Below are 22,633 nucleotides of genomic sequence, written 5' to 3'. Positions count from 1 at the left end.
GGGACAGAAAGTTTTTCTCTATCTGCTATGATAATTACTTTGTCCAGCAACCACACAAACGTGTACTGTTTTTCATTTATGCATGGCACGGGGCATGCAAGTTTCCAGCTATCATTAACCTAAAATAGATCTAGATCACCTAGTAATATTTCTTATAAAACACCTAAAGCAACCCTAATGCAAGAGTTAGGTCTGGGAGTGCCACTTGCACCAGTTTCTTCCCTTTTATATACGTTTTCACTGTTAGTGTTTCGCACATTGCCGAAGCCACATAAAGAGAAGTGATCTCGTCAGTCGGGTACTGCAACAAGCCCCACCCTATTGGGTTTCCGAGATGCAATTGCTGTTTATACTGACATCTATTAATTGTATGGCTCCAATTTTAACTTATGACATGCCCTAATCTCCACTCTATCACATACAATCTTTAGCTTAACCCATTCCAACCCTCTTATATAAGTTCTTTTATTTATCGGGGGTTTTTGCACATCTTGCACCAGCACTACACAGGGTGGTCTGGGTTACAGCAAGGAGTGTCGCTCTGTGCTCGTACGACTAAAAATGTTTCTGAGGCGCGCCACCCCTTAATAGAAAACCTTGGCATGCTCTCATCGAAGCTTCGTTTAGCATTGACGCAAATATATGCATGTTAGCGTTGCAAGAGCAGAGCTAGAGTGGTGTTTGATAAGTAAAAACAGGTTCATGTAGTGCAGGGGAAGAATATGCTTCAGCATTTAGGAAGCGAGTTCGCAGAAAAAAAGCTGAGGTACAGACACTCCAAAAGTGAGAGGGGATCGTGTTGGGGGGAGCTGTCTAAGCGTGTCGGAACACTTCCTAATTGGGACCAATTGTATTTAGACAAGCAGCCACTACAACTCTGTGTTGACAGTCTGAAAAAGAGATAGACTGGCATAATTTACCTTCCTAGAAGGGGAAACCTTCTCCAGGTAATTGCCATCTTTAAAGTCTCTTCTGGATAGACCTTGATTGGATGTGAATTCAAGGGCGAATACCTCAAGAAGCAGTCTACCCAGAGTTCACAAAATCTGCAAGCTTTTCTTGAAATCTGAATATCTTCCAGTTTCTGGGTCGTTAAGATTTGTTTTTGGTTTCAACGTAGCTAAAGATCTTTTGCTTTGATCCACTTGTGGACTAAGATGCGGTGTAGCTCTTTTGCTATCTTCGGCCTGGAAAATACCTTTCCTTTAATATGAGCTTTGATAATAAAAGTGCGTCATCACTTAACCATCATTGGGAACAAATAGTGATACACAAAGGCCACAGCTTAGCACGAAATGAACCTATGTGAACCCATTGCAAAATTGGTTGTTGCAGTTTTGTGATAGCTGTGACACTTGCATCTGACATTAAGCTGCTGGCAACACCACAGCATGCTTTCAGTTTTGTATCTGATGGTAATGTGCAGGCTTCTTGGACCCATTTCATCAGAAATAAGGGGCATGTTGGATTTTTGTAAATATGATGCTTATGATTAGGCGTCTTCTGAACAGAAAGAAAGGTTGTTGTAATGTTGCCTTTTTCAAGATAGTTGCCGCGCTGTTCTCCTGAACACGAAGCGAAACTTTGTGTCATGAGTGCAATATCTTCTATGCCCGATATTCGTTTTGTCGTGGGCAAGCTCTCCACGACAGCATGCCAAGTTGCAGCCCACGTATAGTTTCTGCACAGCGCACGAAGTCCATATAAATAAAGAAGTCTGAAAAGTTAGTAGGTGACTTACACCTACGGCGCACTTATTTATTTTTTTTCTGCGTTCGTTATGTCGGCACCGCCGGTCCTTGAACGTTAATTGTCAATTAACAAACTTACACCCCAGTCGCAAGCCTGGATTGTCAGAATCTCGTGGCTGCCTCTTGGTCATGTTTTGCACTCGTGCAGCCTTTGAAGAATGTTTTGGGCATAAGCTCCCCAAGCATCGCTTAGTGGCGCTGCTGCTCTTGACAGGCAGTGCCATCTCTGGCAGAAAAATAGAAACTGGGAGCATGCAACGAGCGTTCTCCGTTCTCGACGCCGCTCGCTTGTGTGCACGTGCAGAGCTCTCGCAGTACATTAGTGTTGCTTCACAATGTACCGCTTGCAGCATGGCTTCAAAAAGATCTCCGAGCTGGACAGGCACTTCCGAAAAGCAAACTTGATAAAAGGAGAAAGGCTCGTCAATCACGTTTAAGGTGAAGAGCAGATGATCAACGACGACGACGCCAGAGTCAACACGAAATGCATTTTCAAAGTCGCGATAACACCCTGTAGGACGTATACCCCGATGTAAGACTCATTCTGTCATTTTGAAGATATGTAATGGTCCATATGAGCTGCGAAGTGAAGCCGTGCACGCTATCGATGTTGTGCATTGTGGAGTATAAATCATATGATTGTTGTTTTGATATGGCATGCTTGCAGTAGCAGCCGTGTACTTTCGTGAACAAACGTTTGCGGCGTGCGAAAAAAATAAATTATACGGCCATGGTACTAGAAAAGCCTGAGAAGGTTAGTCAAGTCCTCAGTGCAGCTGGAGCATCACCCGCCGATTTAGACGCGAGGCAGCTAGCTGAGCTTTAACCACTGCGAGGAAAGCTGAACTGCTCGCCTCATTTTTTCGGCTCTCGCGTCATGCTTGCACTCTCTTTTTATGAGAATATTGACTTTACAGGCGTATAAAACATGCTGCACGAACACGTCCGTTCCGGCGTGATAAAGCAGCCTTCCCGAATCGTTTGCAGGCGCCGAACTTTTGACAATGTGCCAAATTCAGTTGAATTCAACCAGCCGCGGTATAACGCTAGTCTGAACGTTCGACAACGACAGGTAGGTCTCACGAACACGGGGAATCAAAACACAAAGTTGTTTCAGCTACAACCGTAACTGGACTTTCACAATGCGAGAAGACAGCGAGTAATCATTACTGTAGTCGCTGCGTGCATGCGCCGCGTTACATACTGATACAGATAGTCGAAAGGAACGAAAGCAGTGAACTGAGACAGCCAAAGCAGAAGGCGAGACAGTGCTATCAACAAGGACATACTTGATTCTCCTTACTGTGGTGATCCACGCTTGTCGCCCTTATTTCTCTGCAACATGCCCGGGAACCGATACAGTGTCACACATGAATCGCGTGCTTTGGTGTTGTCTGCACTGTTGTGGCAGCCCACAACACAGCAATACTTCAGACCTGGCTTCTGCGGGGTCGCTTCTGCGAACGCGGAAATGCAGCTTTGCACAGCAAGCCGCTCGGTTCAGCATACCAAGCTGCCGGCACGGCGCCCCAGTTTCCCTCACCGACTGAGGAATGCGCATGTGAGTGTGCCCGCTGCTGACAAATAGGCCGAGTCAGCCGCGCATGCCCCCAGTTGCACCAGAGCCGCAGTACGGAGCTGTCGTCGCGCCGCGAACTTGAGCTTGGGTTCCCTATAGCGCAGATATTCGCGACTGCAACAACTTACATTATAAGTGGTCTACGCAGTACTGGTTTGCATACTGAAAAAGCTGCCCTCTCTGTAAAAACCATTAATGCATGTCAAGCTTTTCCTGATCGTGCTTCTTTTCTTTTGTAGTCCCCTAAGAGATGTAATTAAAAGGTTCTGATGTACTTAATTGTGCTGGCACGTGTACGCAGGTGCCTGAACCCTTGGTAGAGTCACCCCAGCAGCAGCAACCACCACTTCCACAACCAGTAGCAACAGCGCCGAGCCCTCTGCGGGAGACTGAGCCAACACCCATCCCAGTGGCACCCGTTGCTGCAGGCGACTACAGCCCCACCCCCCCTGCTGCCTGGCGACGCCATCTCCGAATCGGCAGCGGTGGCAGAGGCTCCCTCCCTGGTCCCCAGCCGGCTTGACTTCTTCCAAGAGTCTCAGATCGACCTGGAGTCGCCGCACATGGACCCGGCTGTCGTGGCGGCCCTCCCCTCGGTGCCTGCAATGGCCCTTCCACCCACCGCTGTCGTGCAGCCCGCCGGCTTCGTGCTGACTGCCGGTCCCCCTCCCCATCCCGTAGCGGCCGTGCCTCCTCCCCCCCACCACGTTGCTCCCCACCAGCCGCTAGTGAGCCATGCCATCCCGCCCCATCCACAGCCTGTGGTGCAGCCCGTGCAACAGCCCATTGTCCAGCAGCAACCTCCGCAGCCCCAGCCACATCCGCAGCAGCCACCGCCGCATCAACCGCAGCTTCCGCCAATGACTGTGGACTATTCTGAGCACATGCCGATTCCCACTGTGACGTTCACCAACCAGAGCCTCCGCAATGCCCACGGCGATGACAGGAGGCCCCGGAGGGGTGGCCCCGGCGGCCAGGGAGGACCTCCCAGGAGGGGTGGCTACACCAATGGCAAAGGTAGGGGACTGCAAAGGAGCCTTACTACATGGCTGGTCGTACTGGAGTGTAAAATTTCTTGCTGCTTGAAGATAACCCTGTAGCTTCATTGATGACTTCACCATGTGCAGACTTGCTTCTCGAAATGGTTCTATAAAAGCTTTTCAGGCTCTCTGACAAGAACTAAGCTGTAAGCAATGCTAGCATGCTGTAAATCTTGAATCTCTGCTTGTACCAAAGCTGCCGATAACTAGTCGCATTTTTGTTGCGAGGAAACACCAGGGAACATGTACAGTGAAATCTCGGTATAACGAACTTCAGGGGACCGCGGAAAAATGTTCGTTATTCTGAAAGGTCGTTATAGTGAAAGCCCAAAAATTTACCATAACAATAGAATTTCAGTAACGCAAACGTCCTACCTTTGCAACGGTACGTCCTTGAACTCGTTTCTCACAACAATACACACGTGAACGTCAGACAAGGCACGTTTATTTGAAATAGTCCGTGATCGTTTTTTTGAAGGGTGCAGCACAAACTCTGCGTCACGAACGATTCTAGACCGTCCGCATTTTTATCCGCCGCTTCGGTCGCTGTTCCGCTTTTTTCTATGAATATGCGGAGTTTCCTCAAGTAGTCCAACTCATCTGTGGCCGACACGGACTCGTCGCCATCTTCGGGTGCTACCGTGACATCGTCGTCCATGTCATCGCTGCAATCCTTTAAGGCCCAACTGCATGCACGCGAGTTTTGAGCGACGGCCGACAGGATTTGCTGTCGCGGAGGGCCATCCATCGCCGTCGCTTGTCGCAGGGGTGCAATCGCGAAACGATGCTATTTCCGATTCCACACGGCTGGCTGATCGCGCTGATAACGCGGACGGACCGTCGTTCTGACCACTGGCCAAGCGCGAAAAGCACGAAAGGCATTGGAATCTGAAATAGAATCGTTCCGCGATAGCATCCCAGGTTTCTGGAAAGCCAGAAAACATCGCTTGTCGCCCGGAAGTGAGCATGACGATATCCAACAACATGGCAGCATCTCTGACCCTTGCTTCGGTTGCAATTTGCTCGTGATGCTTCCACTCGGCGCGTACTTCAAGGAATGCAAGTTATAGACTACCTTATTTACAGCCCCATCTCACGCGGAGAGCGAGGCAGCGGCCGTATTTTGTCGTTATTTATGATCGACGGTTCGTTTTGATGTTTCGGTGGTAGCTTGCTGCAGTGGTGGTAGCTTGCTGCAATGTCAACATCGTCGTCGTGTGAGGTAGCCCTTCTCCCTGCGAAGCAACGACGTGAGGCGCTGCGGCTTTTCTTAAACGTTCTATGACAGCAAGAGGAAACGTTGTCGAAATGCGCCTCGTGGACTAACCCCAACATAACGCAGTTTGCAAAGTGCGACATAGCGTAGGCAGCGTACGCTTCCGGGCGCCCCATGGGATCACAGCAGATACTACTGCCGCGGTTAAACATAAGATTGCGAAAAAAGGAAGTCCCGAAACGCTTTTATGGCATCTTTATCTCAAACAAGACAATAATAAATTTGGCATGTTGTCATTCATCTACTCTGTAATTCTTTTTCGTAATTTGCCTGCGTGCGCGCAATAGTTTTCAATCGAGCAGCGCGACGGAGCCCGTTTGTCGCAGTCGCCTTCGCTCGGAAGTCGCGTGCTATGCATGCGGTTGGGCCTTTACAAAACCTGATGCGTTGTCGCCTCCGCAACGAAGGGGGAAAAAAAAGTTCTCCGCCCGCGTCTTTCTCCTCCCGTGCCATCTCAGGTTTTAGCGGGAGGGCGTCCGCTCTTCGCGCTGCGTCGTCTGCTACCTTACAGCTCCGACTGCCATGACCGATACACTGAAATCTAAGAATCCTCGCATTTCGGGATATAAGTTCGTAGTACTGAGGCGTTGTTAAGATTACACGGGAATTAAATAACGATCGTTATTCTGAAATGTTCGTTAATCTGAAGTTCGTAGTAGTGAAATATTTTTACATTGAAACTATAAGCAGTCGGCACGGGATTTCTTAAAAGTTCGTTAACTTGAAATGTTCGTTAATGTGGTGTTCTTTGTAACGAGATTTGACTGTACTACTGTATATTTCCGCATATAAATAGACTTTTTTTTTTTTAATCGGAGTGCCAAGTTTAGGGGGGTAGGCTTATATGCGGATTCCTACATGAAAAGGGGGGGGGGGGGATAAAAAAACAAACGTAAGGAAACCAGCGTTTATCAAGGTTATTACTATTACTTTGCGTCTATTTTATATGCATATTACAGTCGTTCCCGGATATATAGAACTCGAAGGGGACCGTGAAATAGTTCGATGTATCGAGAATTCGAAATACAAAATATGCGTATTTAAGGCTTAAATTAAAGCACTGCAGGCCTCGACACAGTTTTCGGCAATCGTAAAAAATGCGAACATGATGATTCGCTCACATCTGCTCAAGAACACGGTGGCAACTTCTTCTTTTGCAAGTTACCGCTCTTTATTTCGCATGAAAATAGTCGGCAAACTTGTCTTCCTTGTTGCGCGCCGTGAATTCATCAAGTTATCGTCAATATCATTGAAGCTTTCCAAATAAGCAAATTCAGCACGTTCGGCCACAACAGCGGTGATCGATGTTGAACGCTGATGCAAGCTCTGTAGCGCGGTAAAGGGTTTAGCGGTGGCATTGGCATCTTCAAACCGCACAGGTCCATTTCCGCAGCACTGGCAACGTCAGCTATGATCTCGGCATCGATGCAGTCAGAAACGGCTACGTCGTAATCTGCACCGATGGAGTCGCTCGCTGTGCTCCCGTCCGATACGTCGCAAAATTCACTGATGCACCGTACACCGTAGTCAGCGGTCATGACGCACCCAAAGTCATCACCTGGCACCAAGGCCCGCAAGGAAATGGTGCACGACTGCGTTTACTTGACGTCGACATGTTGGCGATAGCGATGACACTTCTGGCTTTGTAGAAGGCAGCCGTTGCTTTGGCGAGAAATGCGAAAGAAAGCCTCGCCTCTGAGATGTCCGTATTAAAACCGAAAACAGAAAAAATATGTCACGAGATTGCGGATCTCGAAGGCCATGCTTTTCGGGCCCGCATGCCATCGTGCGCGAACAAACAAGGAAGGGAATGCAAACAGTACTATGCGGCTGTCGAGTCACTTCGCATTCTCATTTTGAAAAACACTATGCCCGCGCGTTAAAACCTGCGGTTCATGCATCAAATGTACCGGTGCAGTGACAAGCGCTGCACAACGAACTATAGTCGGGTACAACTTTAGAAAAAAGGAGAGGCCCCGCCCATATGACCGAAGCGCGGCAGCCGATTGCCTCCGCGGCAAAGAAATAGTCCCGCTGACGCGACTCGGCCGAGTTCGAAGCGCGGGCGGCCATCTTCTCCTTGAGCGGAGTCACCGGCCGTCCGGCTCGTGACGTCAGTCTAGAGCGCGCGCCCATTGGTGGAAGCGCGTGTGCATCCGCCTTTGAGGTGCAAATGCCGCTTTTTTCTAAAGTTGTACCCGACTATAGATCAACACAATGGTATAATACCGCCTTTTCGTCACCTGCGCGCGACAAGGGATCGGAACTTGTTAGAACATGGCCGAAAAATGATCAATATTTTTAGGAAAAATGCACTTTCTGGGCTTCGGCGCGGCGCAGCGTTCGATATAACGGATGTTTCGCTGTGCGGGAGTTTGATATATGTGCGCACCAGCCCCATACTTTTGCAAGGGAAATTCAAGGGGATTTCTCAACTGTTCAATATAGCCAATAATTTCATATATCCGAGTTCGATATATCCGGGATCGACTGTATATAGCAAAAACAATTCAAATATATTTTACCCATTTTCTACGTACGGTACTAAGTGTTCTGTGACGGTACGTGGATCAACACTGTGAATGCAGCCTCCATAGGTCCGATCTTGCACACGCGAATCTCGGAGGCAGGACGGAGAGCTTCGGCATGGGCTTTGGATCGGTTCTTGACCTTCGTCAGAGTGCATTGTGGGCCTGCATTGTGTGCGTTGATTCTGCTCAGCCTTAGCAAGCTCTGCTCTCTCGGTAGCTTCGCCCTCGTCGAGAGATCCGAACCAAAATGGCACCAACTCATCGGTGCATCTACAATGCCGCCTTCAAGCGAAAAGTGATCCTTCACGCCGAATCGACGAACAACCTCTCAGCGGAGCGTGAATTCGGCGTCTCGAAAAAATGTGTGCGATGTTGGGGCCAACTGAGGGATAAACTTCGTGTGCGCTGGATCATGAAAATCGTTCCGGGGACCGAAGGAAGGGAAGTACCCTGCCATCGAATAAGCTGTTGAATAATGGGTCAGCATGACAAAGGCCGGAGTGTGTCCTACAAGGACATTCAGGTGAAGGCTCGCAATGTTGCGAACGGATTGGAGATCGCCCGCAGTGAATTAAAAATTTCTTAAGAAATGGGTGACGAGTTTCATGAGTAGGAACGGGCTGAGTCTAAGGCGACGCACGACTGTTTGTCAAAAGCCACCAGAGGAATATGAAGGGGAAAAAAGCCTTCTTGAACTTTGTGAGTGAACGGAAGGCGCAACACACCTTCACGCTCGGCCAGATCGGCAACGCCGATCAGACACCTGTCTGGTTCGACATTCCGAGCAAACGGACCATGTCAGCTAAAGGTGAGCGGCAAGTGCGCCTGATGACGACGGGCAATGAGCACAACCGTTTTACGGTAATGCTGTGCTGCACCGCCGACGGCCACAAACTGCCACCTTTCATCGTCTTTAAGCGGAAGACGATGCCCGAGGAGAAATTCCCCCCAAAAGTCATTGTTCGCGTCAACGACAAGGGGTTTTTCACCGAGGAGACTGTGCTTGAATGGTTCCACCTCGTCTGGCTGCAAGCGCCCAGGCGGTCTTCTCAAGCCCAAGAGCGTGCTTGTGCTCGACTTGTTCTGTGGTTACATCACGGAACGTGTGAAGAGAGCCGTGGCCAACACAGATTGCCAGTTGATCATCCTGGGTGGCTTGACTCCTGTGCTCCAGCCGCTCGACGTGGCACAAAACAAGCCATTTAAGGGGGGACGCGGCTTTCGTATCGCGAAAAATGGCAAAAAAAAAAATCGATTTTCTGAAAATCAAGTTTTCAGTTTCTGGAACCCTTTTTCTGATTCCAAAATATCTACACTGAAAACCACCCAGAAGGGCCTCGAAAAATTTGTTTTGCCCTCCGAGGTGGCGAAAATTATTGTGGAAATCGCAAAAAAACAGCGATTTTCAAAAAATTGTAGCTCCGCGATGGCGCGTCCGCGATCCAACTTCTTGGGCTTGTCGCAAAGGGCATTTCTCAGTGTTCAAATTCCCCACTTCAACGTGCTCCTCCATTCAGAAAGAAGCGCACAAAAAGCAAACACTTGAGAGTCGTTCCGAAGCCTCTGATTGGCCGCGTCCGCCATGTTGCCCCAGCTCGCCTCGCCATTGGTCCGATGCTCGCTCTGGGAGATCGTCGTCTGCCGATTGCACGTCGCAAGTTCACGGCTGTCGAGAATCGCGCTACTTCGTGACATGTTCGCAATTGTTCTGTGTTCACGGCTCGACAATCACTTGGAATATAATTACGCTTCAGTTTGGAGCTGCAAGAGGATGTTCGCCAGGAGTGCGCCGCGCTCCTGGCGAACATTGGAAATGCGCGTCTCGGACCGACTCTCTAGCTTTGATTTCTGCTTATCAGCACTTCTGACATCGTGACGAAAGCCATCGCGGGACGACTCTTCGTACTCACGACCACGCATTACGCACTTCGAAGCAACGGGCACCACGGCCTGCGCACCTACTGCTCGGGAGTCGTCACTAGGCCTAACTCCGCTCATGGCGTCGTTTAGCGAGACGAACCTCGAACCTTGCGAGCAAGAACAACGCGCTAGCGTACCCGCGGCTGTGTGCTTCTTCGCAAGCGAAGAAGCACATCGCTCGCTGGCACTTCGGAACCACGGATGGGCATTTTACACATTGGCAGTGAACTCCGCAGCCAAGCTCGTCAGACCTCACGGCCACGAACTGCTCGGAGCAGCGGTAGCAGTTTCACGCATTGGCACCCGAAAATGCGAGACCAAGTATACTGCGCGCAGATTTTTCGTCATTGTAGCTGTGCATTCGCGCATCGTCACCAAACGCCGCCACCAAGCACATCACACGCCGGCTCCACGGACCCCGCGGCCGAGCACTTTACGGTCAGAGTGCTGTCAATAAGCACTAGTGACGTAATTTAGACGTGCTTGGAGCCGTGCTTGGTATCGTCCGCAGGCGTTTATGAATGTTCTGAAACAGTGAAAGCCTTATAGACTAGCACTGCCGCGGTCGGCCGAATGATAATACGTTTCATACGCGAGAGTGGCAAAAGAACGTGTATGAAGCAGCGGGACGAATTTTTATCTGCCCGCCTCGCGTCATTGAATAAACTGCTCAAAAATCTCTGTGCCACTAACGTCTTGGCCATAACTGTTTCTTATTTGGAATGAAGGCATCGGCCTATCATGGTGTGAGCCATTTTCTGTCACAACAAACCTCTCTCTTTGTAAAAATTATTCAATGATTAATTGTAATCAATAAGTAAGACTTAATTATGCTAATTACAGCATAAGTACAAGAAATATGTAATTATTTCAGTATATGGCCTTATTAGATTGCAATATCTTTTTTTCTGTCATGTCTATCACACCACTCCTTCATACAGATAACTTGGTTTGAAATCCATACTGGTTTTTTGTAGATCAAAAAAAGGAGGAGGTTATGAAAAAAGAACAAAGGCACACTGGAAAAAGGCCACATGTCCCAAGAAGTGAAACATCATAAAACAAAAAACCAAAGATCACAATCTTAAGGTGTTTTAGAGAAGGCCAAACTTTAAATGCAGTTTTTTCAATACTGTTTTTTTGGCACGTTGCTCAGCTCGTGGAGCAGATATCTTGGCAACTACTACACAGATTTTCATTCCGTTTTCTTTCTAATCGTTGAAGTCTTGTTGACAGGATGACATTATTCTTTACCTTGCTTAGGGCCTAGTTTTTTTTTATATGTGATAATTAGTGAATGAGAAGTTCTGATGCAATACATGAAGCTGATGGGGATGTTATTTGTAAAAAAACTAAAAGGAATAGACAATTTTTAATAATGTCATCCTGTGTAGTGTTCTTTTGAGTAAAGATCAAAACCACTTGGACCTTCCTGGCATGTTTTGTTACAATGCTAGGCTTTTCACTAGCAGAGTATGTCATCAGATTATGTAACATAGTGCAATTTGAAAACTACTCGAGATATCGCAATGAAACTTCATATATAGCTATTCGAGACACTCTTCAGTGTGCCTGCCAAATTGCGTTGCTCTAGGTCAACAAACAAAAAAGTTTTTTTCGATCGCCACCTCCCCCCTTAGCATCGGGTGGCGGCACTTTACAAAGACTAGATGGACCAGGACGACAAGCCCCAGACGCCGACGGGGCGTGTGAGGCGGGCTCCTTTGAGCACTGTGGCACAGTGGGTGTCCGACGCTTGGTACGGGCTGCCAGACGACATGGTGCGTGAAGCTTTCGTGAAGTGCGCGATCATGACTGCTACATGAAGGCCTAAACTTGTAATTTGCTGGCAATTTTTTTTTTCTTTTTTTTTTTTTGTCAATGCGGCCCATTTTCTAAAATAATTTATTTGCAGTTTTTTTCCCGATTTCGGGGTCAAAAGTTGGGGGGTTCGTCTTATATTCGGAGTCTACTTATACGCGGCAATATATGGCAACTTGTTTAGTTTGCAATAGCAGCGGTGTGATAACTGCGTCAATTGCACCAAACTGCTTCAAAAGACTAATCCTGCTACATTTTCACTATTCTGCGCCCAACATGGTGTTTTCATATTTCGAAAACGAAACTAATCTATCGTGTTCGAAACGCCGTAGCATGTGCCTATGCTCACATGCGCTCACCATGCTACAGTAGCTGCGAGTATGCGTAGTTTAAGGAAAACGTGCGAGCTTGTGCAGTGTTGGTCGGACTACCTTTCTATTACACCATAGACTGCATGTAACTTAAGTCGCCAGAGGAGCAAATATACGCACTATAACTAAAACACCATGTTCCAAAGACTGCTCATGTGCAAGAAGTGACGGTCAGGCAGCTGCGCCATTCCTGTACACGTCTATAGAGTCACATGGTGTGACACAGGGTTGCTTGATGAAGTTGTTATACCGCTAGGTTCACTTTCGTCGTATGCGCGGCAGCCTCGCACGAACTTTGTGAAACGTAGGACATTTTGCCGCTAGTATTTTGCGAAATGCCACCTTTGTCACATACTGCCGTAAAAACCGGAATACAGGTAGGTTGACCCCACGACTTCAACTACTAAAAATTGGAAAAAAAAAAAGAAAAGTGTATGGAATGGCCAAAGTTTCAGAAGGCGCTCTTACCGTGAAACAAACGCAGTTTCAAATGGTGCACAGTGAAAATGACATTTATCCACTGGTGTGTTTACATGCACATGGCACATGGCAGAAAGTCAAAAGATGGGCTACAAGTATTATCTTCGTAAAACGTCAAAACCATCTTGACAGCTTTAATTTGGATGCACTCCGAGGTCACCGGTAGCAACCACGACGTGAGCGTGGCTCCTGGATAACTCTGCAACCTTTGTCTCCAGCTCAAGATATGCTGTGGTCTGGCACCAAAGCAGTTTTCTTCTGATTACTGCGTGTCGTTTTGCGATCCTTCAGTGTCCGCCAGTAGCGAATGCTTCTGTGGTGCATTCAATCTGCCCACTGATCGTGGCCATACGTGCCGCTGTAACCGGAGCTGCCGCCATCGCAGGAAGCAACAAAAAATAGAGTATCCACCGAGAGTGGAGCAGTGAGAACACCCGTGCAATGATAAACTTTCAGTTATTGTTTGCAACTCACAGTTTCCGCTCGCATTCACGTGTGCTAGCATCCCAACGCATCTTCCACACACTTCAGACCAGATTTCTTCGTACCTTCGCGAACTCACCCGCTGTTTTCTTCAACGCTACGGTGAACTGTCGTCGGTCACCGGTCGAGAACAAGAAAAAGGGCAGTCGAAATAGATTCACAAGACAACAGCAAAACACAAAATGAGGCCGCCCACGGCACAAAGCTGGTTAGTAAACAATGTGATGGCGATGGAGGCGGCTGACAGTTGCCCATAGTCGTCAGACTTCCGAAGTTTTTCTGCCAATGACCGGTATATAAGACTGAGGTCGACTTTTTGTGGCTGTTTCTTTTTAAAAAAAGAACTCTATTGCGGTTTTATGGTAGTTTTCCATGTTTTCTGGTGATGCGAATTTCGGATATGAATACATACAGTCAACGTCAGATTTTTCGGACCCCCTAGGGACTGCGAAATCGCCCGAAAAATTGGGGAGGTCGAAAAAACAAATTTATGCTGTTTTATTCCGCTCAAGCGGTCAAATTGCGACAGCCACATCAGAAATAGCTTTAATGCCTCCCAGTGCACTTATCGGGTATTTTGGTGCATGCCCAGGCTCTCGCAAATACATTCGTTACCTGCCGCAAACCCCGCTTAACTACGTGGCAACCACCACTTGCAAGTTTGCGTCTCGTGATGAGTGTCACTGATACCAGCAAAGCTCGGAATAGATTACGGCTCTTTCACATGGAGCGTTTGGAAACTATGACGCAGCACACAGACTGTGGCAGAAGAGTGGACGACTCGACTGGCTTTCCCCGATGTGTGTGCGCACGTAAGCGATGCGCACACACATCGCAGAATCTCCGCCGATACGCAGCATTTGCTGCCGTGTGAAGTCTATCGTTTATAGTTGTGTGCAGCACATTGCAAACTAAGCTGACGCCGTCACTGTACGGTAGCTGTATTGTAAGCACGTATTTGTCATGAAATAGTTCGTGATGCCCACTCCGTTCCTGGCCGCATATGGGCGCGACAATGGCGAGCGAGTTTCGTTTGTGAAGGCAACGCGTCTGTGCGGCGCACTTAGTGGTCTCGCACTAAGAGGCAGCATGGATGGCGGCGCGGTGCATTTGGGTTCTCGCGTATTAAATGCGTGCAGTACTCATGCAACCGCGCTAGGCCACATGCACTACCGAGCAGTTAATTGAAGCTCCTTATTGTAAGTGTTGTCAGCGATTTTAAGCTGTATTGGCGCGTTTGCCTCTGTGCATTTCCGCTGTTTATCCGTAAAGACATCGCCACACGGCGCTGTGATAGCGGCCCGTTTGAATTTCTGGTCTACATCACCCCATAACACATCGGCACTGCGGCAAAGCTGACTTTCGGACTCTGCTACTATTGCAAACAGATCGACTCACGAAAGCGGTGGTTCAAACCTACAAAATGATAGACTCGGCAGAGGTGGGGGCTTCAGTTAATGTCTTTCGGACCCGCAATGTGGGCAGAAAGTCCGAAAAATCAGACGTTGAAGAGTTTCAGCGTCCGAAATTTCGGACGTTCTTATACATAAGAGGTCTAGCGAAAGCGTCTGAAATTTCGAGCATGTCCTGAAAATCGGGCATCTGAAAAATGGGCAGTTCACTGTACATACCTGCCCATTCTCCCGATTCTACGGGCATGGCCATAAATCTCCCAAGTAGTGCAGAAAAGTGCATAATGATTGGCAAGGGGCTGCTAGCTGTTGGGGAACATCGTAGATTTTGTCCTGGAATTACGCACGCATGCACATGTCGTATAATTATGTGTATCAATCGCCGACGTCTACAAATTTTGCTGGCAATAATTTATTTATGGCGTTGCTGCGGCCCTCAGAAGCAGTAAATTAATACATACACCCATCAGTTTCCTTCCGTTGCAACCATAAGCCCCCCCCCCCTTCCCTTTAGAGGGCCCCTAAATCACCTTGAAATGGAAATATAGTTGTGGTGTTGCAGTTGTGGACGAGTCTACAACAAAAAAATAGCCGCGAGAATTTCTCAAAGTGGTGCCGTAACAGCGGAACTACATGCATTTGATGATCCAAAATCGCCGCTCCCGCTCGCTTCGCTCTTCCTTTGCTAAACTCCATTCATCGGCTTGTCTCTCGTCCTCGATGAGCGTTCCTCCTCACCGTGCAAGGAGGAAGAGCGGCGAGCACTTGTACCTGCAAACAGACAAGCAGGTTCTTCTTGTGGATGACATGACCAGACATGAATGTTTACTTCATGGCCAATGCTGGGGATTACCGAAAGGCCCAGAAAGGACGAGGGATTGTTTCTTGGAATTAGTGGCGCTCTTGCAGCTCGTAGCGCTGCCACATTTGCCATGGTTCATTGTGACTGCATTCTGAACTCAGTGCGCGCGCTTACTTGAAATGTTAAAAAATGATCTAAGATCATTTAGGAGTCCTTTAATGCCAACATGGTCGGATTGTGCAGTGTCCAGCTTGTAAAGTCCCAGCAGCTTTTGGGAGCTGATAAGGGTGTTACCGAGTAGTGGCTAATTTTCACAGTGCCATCACGTCCTGCTATTTCGTCGCAATTCTTAATGTTGCCATCTACCCTCCAGGCCCACAATGGCAGCCCAATGGTAGTGGCCATGATCGATCGGAAGGCTACCGGGGAGCCCCAAGGCAGTCGGGGTCTGGACCTAGGGGAGGACAGCACCAGGGTAAGTGGCGATTTCTAATCGGAGGGCTTCAATAACAAAAAATAGAAAAATGTGACTCTGAGCAAATGGGACATGTGCTACTGCTTTGTGGTCGTACTGCAGATAAGGTAAAAATCTGATTTCAGGCGGCATAGCTCAAGCTGTCTAAGGCCATGATTGTGGCAGTTTAACTAATGGTCTGTTAAAGGGGTCATGAAGCACCCCTTGGGCTTGTTGAAAAAACACATCCTGCAGAAAGCTGACATGACTATGAACTGCTCTGCAAATTATTACAGTCGTGCGCGCCGCGTAAAGGCCACAAGCGGAGCGCGAAGTTGCCATTTCCTCAGGCGCCCTCTTTTCAAACAGAGGCCGGTTCTCACTCTCGTCGGTGGGCTGGGTGTCTGCACGTTGATGTCGCGGATCTGCCTGTTTACGTCGCAAGAGACATAGCATGCTTATTGGCCGATAGCCGGATGAGATGCGCTTCTTGCCACGGGGTGCCGCCACTTGCCCACGCCGCACTCCTCAGTCTGCTAACTTTACACAGTAGCCGCACTCGCGCATGCGAATCACAGCGGGAGAGCGGAGGCGTTTCATGACGCGCGCTGACATAACTTATTTCCCCCGTGCCATCCCTCCCTGTGTAGCTTCCAGTGCGCTCGTCGGCACGAGAAAAGAGAGAAAGCACTGAGAGCGTGCGCCAAACCCCGTAACTCCGCTCATTCTTGATGGATTCGAGAAATTTTTGCGGCAATCGATTCGGGAGGCAGTAAACTCCGATACTGAGGTCATTAGGTCATTACTTGGAAAAGTTGTTCATGACCCCTTTAATGAACAGTACCACCCCGGTTTTTTTACATTACTGCATTTTGATATGCAATCCTACAGGGACAGTGCTTATGCATAAGAACTGAAGACTCTGCAAAGTAACAAAGGAACACGATCTTGCTGCTGTACGTGCAAGCTTGGCAAAGACAAAAAAAAAAGTGGTGGCCACTGAATTTCACTTTCGAAAGCAAGTTTTTAGTATACTATTGCAAAAAAAGAACAGAAAAAATCCAGACATTGTTATCGAATTTGCTTGATGTGACATTTCAACTTTTCCTATTTCCTGTAATATGAAACTAATTTCAGAATTTTTTATGGTAAAAAGCTCCCTGGGCTGTGCCCTGCAACTTTTAACATACACTCTAACCTCGATATAACGAACACGGATATAACGAATTATTGGTTATAACGAAGTAAATGAAGAATAGTCTTGTCATAGATACAGTGTTAAAAATAAACATTTGTAACGAATTTTTGGATATAACGGAAGTTATTTTCGTCGCAGGTGTGACTGTTATAACGAGGTTTGAGCGTAATAACCAAATCTTAGTGGGGCCTCGTTTCTTAAAGGGGTACTGACACCTTTTTTCGAAGGCGAGTTTACTCTGCCATACAAATCTCCTGTCTGCAGTGATGGCTCTGAGCAAGTGTGAAGCTCAGCAAATGCTGATCAGATATTTTAATTTTATATTAAAGTCAATTTTTCAATGGCGCACCTACTGACATCAACACTAGCTTGACGTCAGGCTGCAGTACAAATTCTGGTGACTTCACGCAGCAGTCTGGCTAGTTGTGATGACGTTAGGTACTAAAACTTCCAAGAAGGCCGCTTGTGTGTCACCAACGGAGCCACAGTGCGGAGGTAAAAATTTGCATCTCCTCGCGTTCACCATCGCCGCCAGCAAAGAAATAAATGCAGTGCCACAGCAAATATTGGCTAAAGTACCCACAGCGAAGCATTTTCTTTTTTTTTTTGCCAAAGTGGAGAAAAGATTCTGGTACTCTTGCACGGCCGTCTGATAGTGCCGATAGCTTGCGGTGGCGACGCCAAGGAGCATGTCTGAACTATTACAGGGTCCGGTATACGCAGTGACCGACATAGCGACAAAACGGACAGTGTCTGCTTTCCGTGATATATGTGTGTGCGTCTGTACCGCGATCTGCTACCAAACGAAAACTGACACAGTTCCAGTGAAACGCGGTACGGCTGCGTGGAGCCAACAGTCTCCTGGCTAGTTGCGTGCAGCGCGTCGACTTCTCGGCTCATGCCGTCACTGCCGGGCCGCTTGCTGTTCCGCACGCGTGCATTTCTCGTGGGAGTGTTCTTCGTACCCATTTCGCTCCAGACCGTGCACAGATGCGGCGAGTAGCTTGTTCGGTTGACGCAGCGATGACGAACTGCCTGCAAGCGATGCGCACTCCGCGACGCTCTAGCGGTCCTGGCAGCGGACGGAAGCATGTTTGGGTGGTCTCCCAATAAAAGCGTGCAGTATGGTTACAGCAGCGCTACGCTTACTATACCGTATGTGTGCGTTTAGCGTGATAGCGTCAATACAAAGAGCTTTCTCGTCGCCCGCGACCATTAACGCTCAACTCCGCAACAGCGAGCTGCTTTCGTTTCTACAAAGCGGCGCGCGCTTGAACACTGCCCCGCACAACGAGGCGACAGCGATCGGCGGCAGCGCGTTCAGGTTGTCGCCTATTAAAAGCATGCAGTAGGCTTAAAGTGGTGCTGCGCCGCACGTGTGCCCGAGCAGATATCTGAAGATACTTATTGTGATAAGGTTGTCATTGATAAGTCATGCTAGCGCATTCGTCAGTGGCCGCTGCCTCACCTTCGTTCTTTCCCGTTGCTTACCCGCAAAGGTGTCGCCGCAATCACGCGGAAGTCGGAATCAGTGATCGACTGATCTACGCACTTCTCGAAATGACGGAAAACCTTTGGCGGCACATTGTGGCGTCAGCGGCGTTCAGCGGCGCAGTAAAATTTTATGGCACAAAATGTTATCGCGGTACGCAGGGTACGCACTAACCGGTAGGCGTAGGACGAAGCACTACTGCTTAAGCGGTCAGCGAATGCATTAGGCTCTATGAGACTGTCGGGGATTCGTCGCCACTACGTTTTAACCGTTAGTACGCTTAAAGCGGGTACGTATTAACGAGGTTTGACTGTATTGTGCGAGCATGTGACAAGAAGCTCATACTGTGTTGTGACGTCAGGGTACAGTAGGAACCGAAACTAGCTTTTAAAAACATACTGTAATTACTGTATCAGGGCGCACTCATGCTTGGCACTACCTTTTCTAGGCTCTTGAAGGCTTGAGCTTTCATTTGACGCAAAAAAAACAACTGAAAATATTCGTGTCAGTACCCCTTTAAGGTCAGCCTTTCCTTTTTCTCCTGGGGCCTTTTTAAGGAAGCATTTCAAGGTACCAATCTTATTGGTTTCTAGGCAATTGCCAGGCATAGAGGAAAACAATATCTTACAGTAATGAGAGAAAGTTTGCTTCACTGCACGGCCTGCAGTTGCTGTGTATCTCCCCATTATTCTTCCACAATGCAGGTGAAAGGAAGAAAGTACTACACTCAAACCTCGATATAACGAACTCCGATATAAATGAAGTAAATGAAGAATAGTCTTGTCATAGCTACAGTGTTACGAATAAACGTTTATAACGAATTTTCGGATATAACGAAGTTATTTTCGGGGCAGATGTTACTTAGTTATAATGAAGTTTGAGTGTAGTACTTGCTGCATGTTGTACTTCTGCGTTGCATGCACCAGGCAACCTAACCGATCTTTGGTTATGCGCATTGCTGTGGATCGAGGGGTAGTCCCCGTTACAAAGGGGACCTTTGTGATAGCCTGAGAGGCGCCAAGCTCAATTTCTTGTTCAGCCTGATGCCTGTATGAAAAGAAAAATCGTGGTACAGTAACTGTAAGTGGAGAGAGTTCAGCTATTTTTTGTTCTTCCTCCATACTTTTCCTCTGCTTTGCTTAAAACCCAAACACCTGTGCTTAAAAACCAAACACATTCTAATAAAAATCTTCTGCCATTTCCCTAGCTTTCATATGGCAAGTCTGCATGTATTCTATGGTTTTGTAGAACACTGCGCATGCAAACTAGATGCACCAAGTTGCCCAGGTAGGTAGCTAGACCAACTAGCTCAAGTTCAAACCCTTTTAAAGCACAGTAATGGACGTGTGTGAAATGTGTGGACGTAATGAGCATGGAATGAAGGTGTTAACGTATTTGCCTCCTTCGTTAAAAATATTTTGCGTTTTTCTGCAGGACGTGGGCGCCCGACAGGGAACCGTGGACCCCCTCGCAACACTGGTGTTCCAGCTGCCGCTTATGCCCAGTAACGGCTGCTGCCGATGACGTTGCTTCGCCCAGTTGCCCCGGGAGGGCACTGCTACCAATGCACCCATCTGACTCTGCCTCCTGTCTGGGAGTTGTTGCCTCTGCTGCCCCTGTTCCTATGAGCCTTTGTTTTTTTTTTCTATCTTTCATTAATATTATAGCCCTCCCTGTACTCCCAGACTCTCTCTCTCTGCATGTTTTTCATTTTTCTGTGTGTCTTTGTCTTTCGTGCCTGTACCAGTCTGCCAGGGGCAGTGGAAGGCCTCCTCCTACTCTTCTTCGAGACGGGCGAGGGAGGTGCTGTATTAAAGAAGGTCATCTCTCAGGCGTGCGTGCCAGGACCAACAACAACCCTCGCCCTCTTTCATTCTGCAGAGAGTTTGTGCATAAACACATCGTTTGTTCCCCTCTTTTTGTTTTTCCCTTCCTGTTTCTGTGCGGAAGTGGATGCCAGCAATTGTTGCGCACAGGGCTGTTTGCGTGCGTGGCATGCACGTGAAAAAGCATGCCGAGGTGAATAAAGAGAGCCCAGGTGGATCTTCTAGTTTTAAAAAAATGCCCAAGTGTTCTGTCTCTTTCTTGGCCTGCCTCACGGGCAAAGCCTCTTTTTGTTTTTCTCATTGTTTTGCAGCTGTGGTTGTACAAGCTTTTGAAAGGAAATGGTTTCTGAAAGCGCTAGCCACGTAGAAGGTAATGGAAAATGCTTTGCATTGTGTGAAAAAGCACATGGACACCTGTGTTGCATCCACAGAGCATAACGGAGTGCGAACTCGGATGAACCTGTGTGTCCAGTTTGCGTGAGCCAGACTGAGAATTTAGGCTAGTTCTACTGAAACACAAGCCAAAATATTTTGATGAAGGGGAGACGTGGGTCTCAAAAAATGGCTTTTTAAAAGTTGGGTGAATGGCATGAAATTTAATACACTTATTCAGCTTTTTCTGCAGATTCAAAATCTCTAAGTAGATTTTTAATAGCTGCATTAGAACAAAACATATGCAATTTCTAACACATATTTAAGCATATTTCTTACAGGGATTTTTGGCAACTTTGCTTCGTCAAACACAAAAACAAAGTATGTGGCAAGATTGCCAGGAAGCTGGTCTAGCCGGTGATGCTATTTATTTTCTTATAATGTTCACCAAATTATCATTCTCGATTATCAGAAATAGTATGCAGCAAAAAAATTTCACTCACATTTACGTCTATTTATTTTGCATTCAAAGTTTGTTGAAGACAATCGGATTAGCATCACCGGCTAAACCAGCTCTCTGGCAGCCTTGCCACATACTTTGTTTCTGTGTTTGACAAAGCAAAGTTGCCAAAAATTCCCGTAAGAAATATGCTTTTAGAGATTGCACATCTTTTGTACTAATGCAGCTACCAAAATTCTAATTATAGATTTGGAATCTGCAGAAAAAATCGAATAAGTTTGTTAAATTTCGTTCAGTTCACCCAGCTAATAAAAGAAATAAAAAAAAAAGACCCGCGTAAAAGTTTGGTCTGTTCACCCTTTGTACTAACTGAAAACAATGACAAGCACTAAGTGACGTTGGTTTGTTGAGGTAATGCTTGTTTACCCAAATGCGCGCAGGTAACTGCTTTAGTGTCAGATATTTATTTTCCTGAACGCTAACTGCGTCATTAATATATAATGCATCGGACTTGTTCATGGATGTTGCAAGGTAGAAAAATTTGCGTAACACTGTTGAGATTTTCCTATGTGTAGTTTGCAACATCTTGGTGTGCGAGCCACATTTTGCTGTGCATGCGGATTCTGGTGCCAAAATCGCAATACGATTGAAGCGTGCCATAGTTTATGGATACTCCGGATTAATTTTAACGAAGTGCGGCCGCCGTGGCCGGGTATCGAAACCGCGCGCTCAGTCAATGCAGTTCATGTGGAATGTGACCGCCGATTGGTTCTTGCGCTAAAGGCAGTTTTTCGCAACGATGTTCACGTCTCAAGCCTACTGCGATAGCCGTTCTCCGCCCCACACGACCATCTTCAGTGCCAAGCCGGGGGGGGGGCGGGGGGTCCAAACCTCTCCTCCCCCGAAAAATTTCAATTTTCACGCACGAACATACATATAAAGTATGGTTGACCCCCCCCCCCCCCCCCCCCCCCGGAAAAAAATTTCTGGCTACGCCCTTGATCTTCACCGCTCTCTGCTGCTGACGAAAGATGCGGGTTCGATGGAGGCGAAATTCTAGCGGCCCGTGTACTTATTAAGGTGCACGTTGAAGATTCTGAGGTGGTGGAACTTTACGGAGCGCTCCACTGCGACGTGTCTCTAATCGTATCGTCTTTTTTTTTTTTTTCGTAAAACCCCAGAAATTAAAAAGATAGTTGCGCGCAAACTGCACAATGCTGGCGTGTAGCATTGTGCTCCTGAGCAGGAAAAAGATCTTTTCGGCTAGGCGGTCGTCGCGTTGCGACCAGTTGTGACAGCAACAAAACAGTGGAAAGAATGCAAGTCTGCAAGTGACCATAAAGCTTCAAGTAAGCTGCAGAGCGG

At 47.6% G+C, this 22,633-nt stretch overlaps 1 protein-coding gene across 1 annotated transcript; it reads left to right on the top strand.

The window, feature by feature from the left end:
• Positions 1–3,651: 3,651 nt before the first annotated feature.
• LOC119383904 (uncharacterized) lies at positions 3,652–20,674 on the top strand. Its single transcript, XM_037652174.2, has 3 exons — positions 3,652–4,347; positions 15,840–15,941; positions 20,045–20,674. The coding sequence occupies exons 1-3, from the start codon at positions 3,894–3,896 to the stop codon at positions 20,116–20,118; spliced, it is 630 nt and encodes a 209-aa protein (XP_037508102.1). The 5' UTR covers positions 3,652–3,893; the 3' UTR covers positions 20,119–20,674.
• Positions 20,675–22,633: the final 1,959 nt, after the last annotated feature.

Source organism: Rhipicephalus sanguineus, chromosome 2 (genome assembly GCF_013339695.2).
Source record: "Rhipicephalus sanguineus isolate Rsan-2018 chromosome 2, BIME_Rsan_1.4, whole genome shotgun sequence".
In the NCBI taxonomy this organism is placed as follows: domain Eukaryota; kingdom Metazoa; phylum Arthropoda; class Arachnida; order Ixodida; family Ixodidae; genus Rhipicephalus; species Rhipicephalus sanguineus.
This window is presented reverse-complemented; position numbering and strand designations above follow the sequence as displayed.

Coding starts and splice junctions, on each gene's coding strand:
- LOC119383904 (XM_037652174.2), top strand. CDS start 3,894: ATGGACCCGGCTGTCGTGGCGGCCCTCCCCTCGGTGCCTGCAATGGCC. Junction 4,348..15,839: donor TGGCTACACCAATGGCAAAG/GTAGGGGACTGC, acceptor TCTACCCTCCAG/GCCCACAATGGCAGCCCAAT. Junction 15,942..20,044: donor TAGGGGAGGACAGCACCAGG/GTAAGTGGCGAT, acceptor GTTTTTCTGCAG/GACGTGGGCGCCCGACAGGG.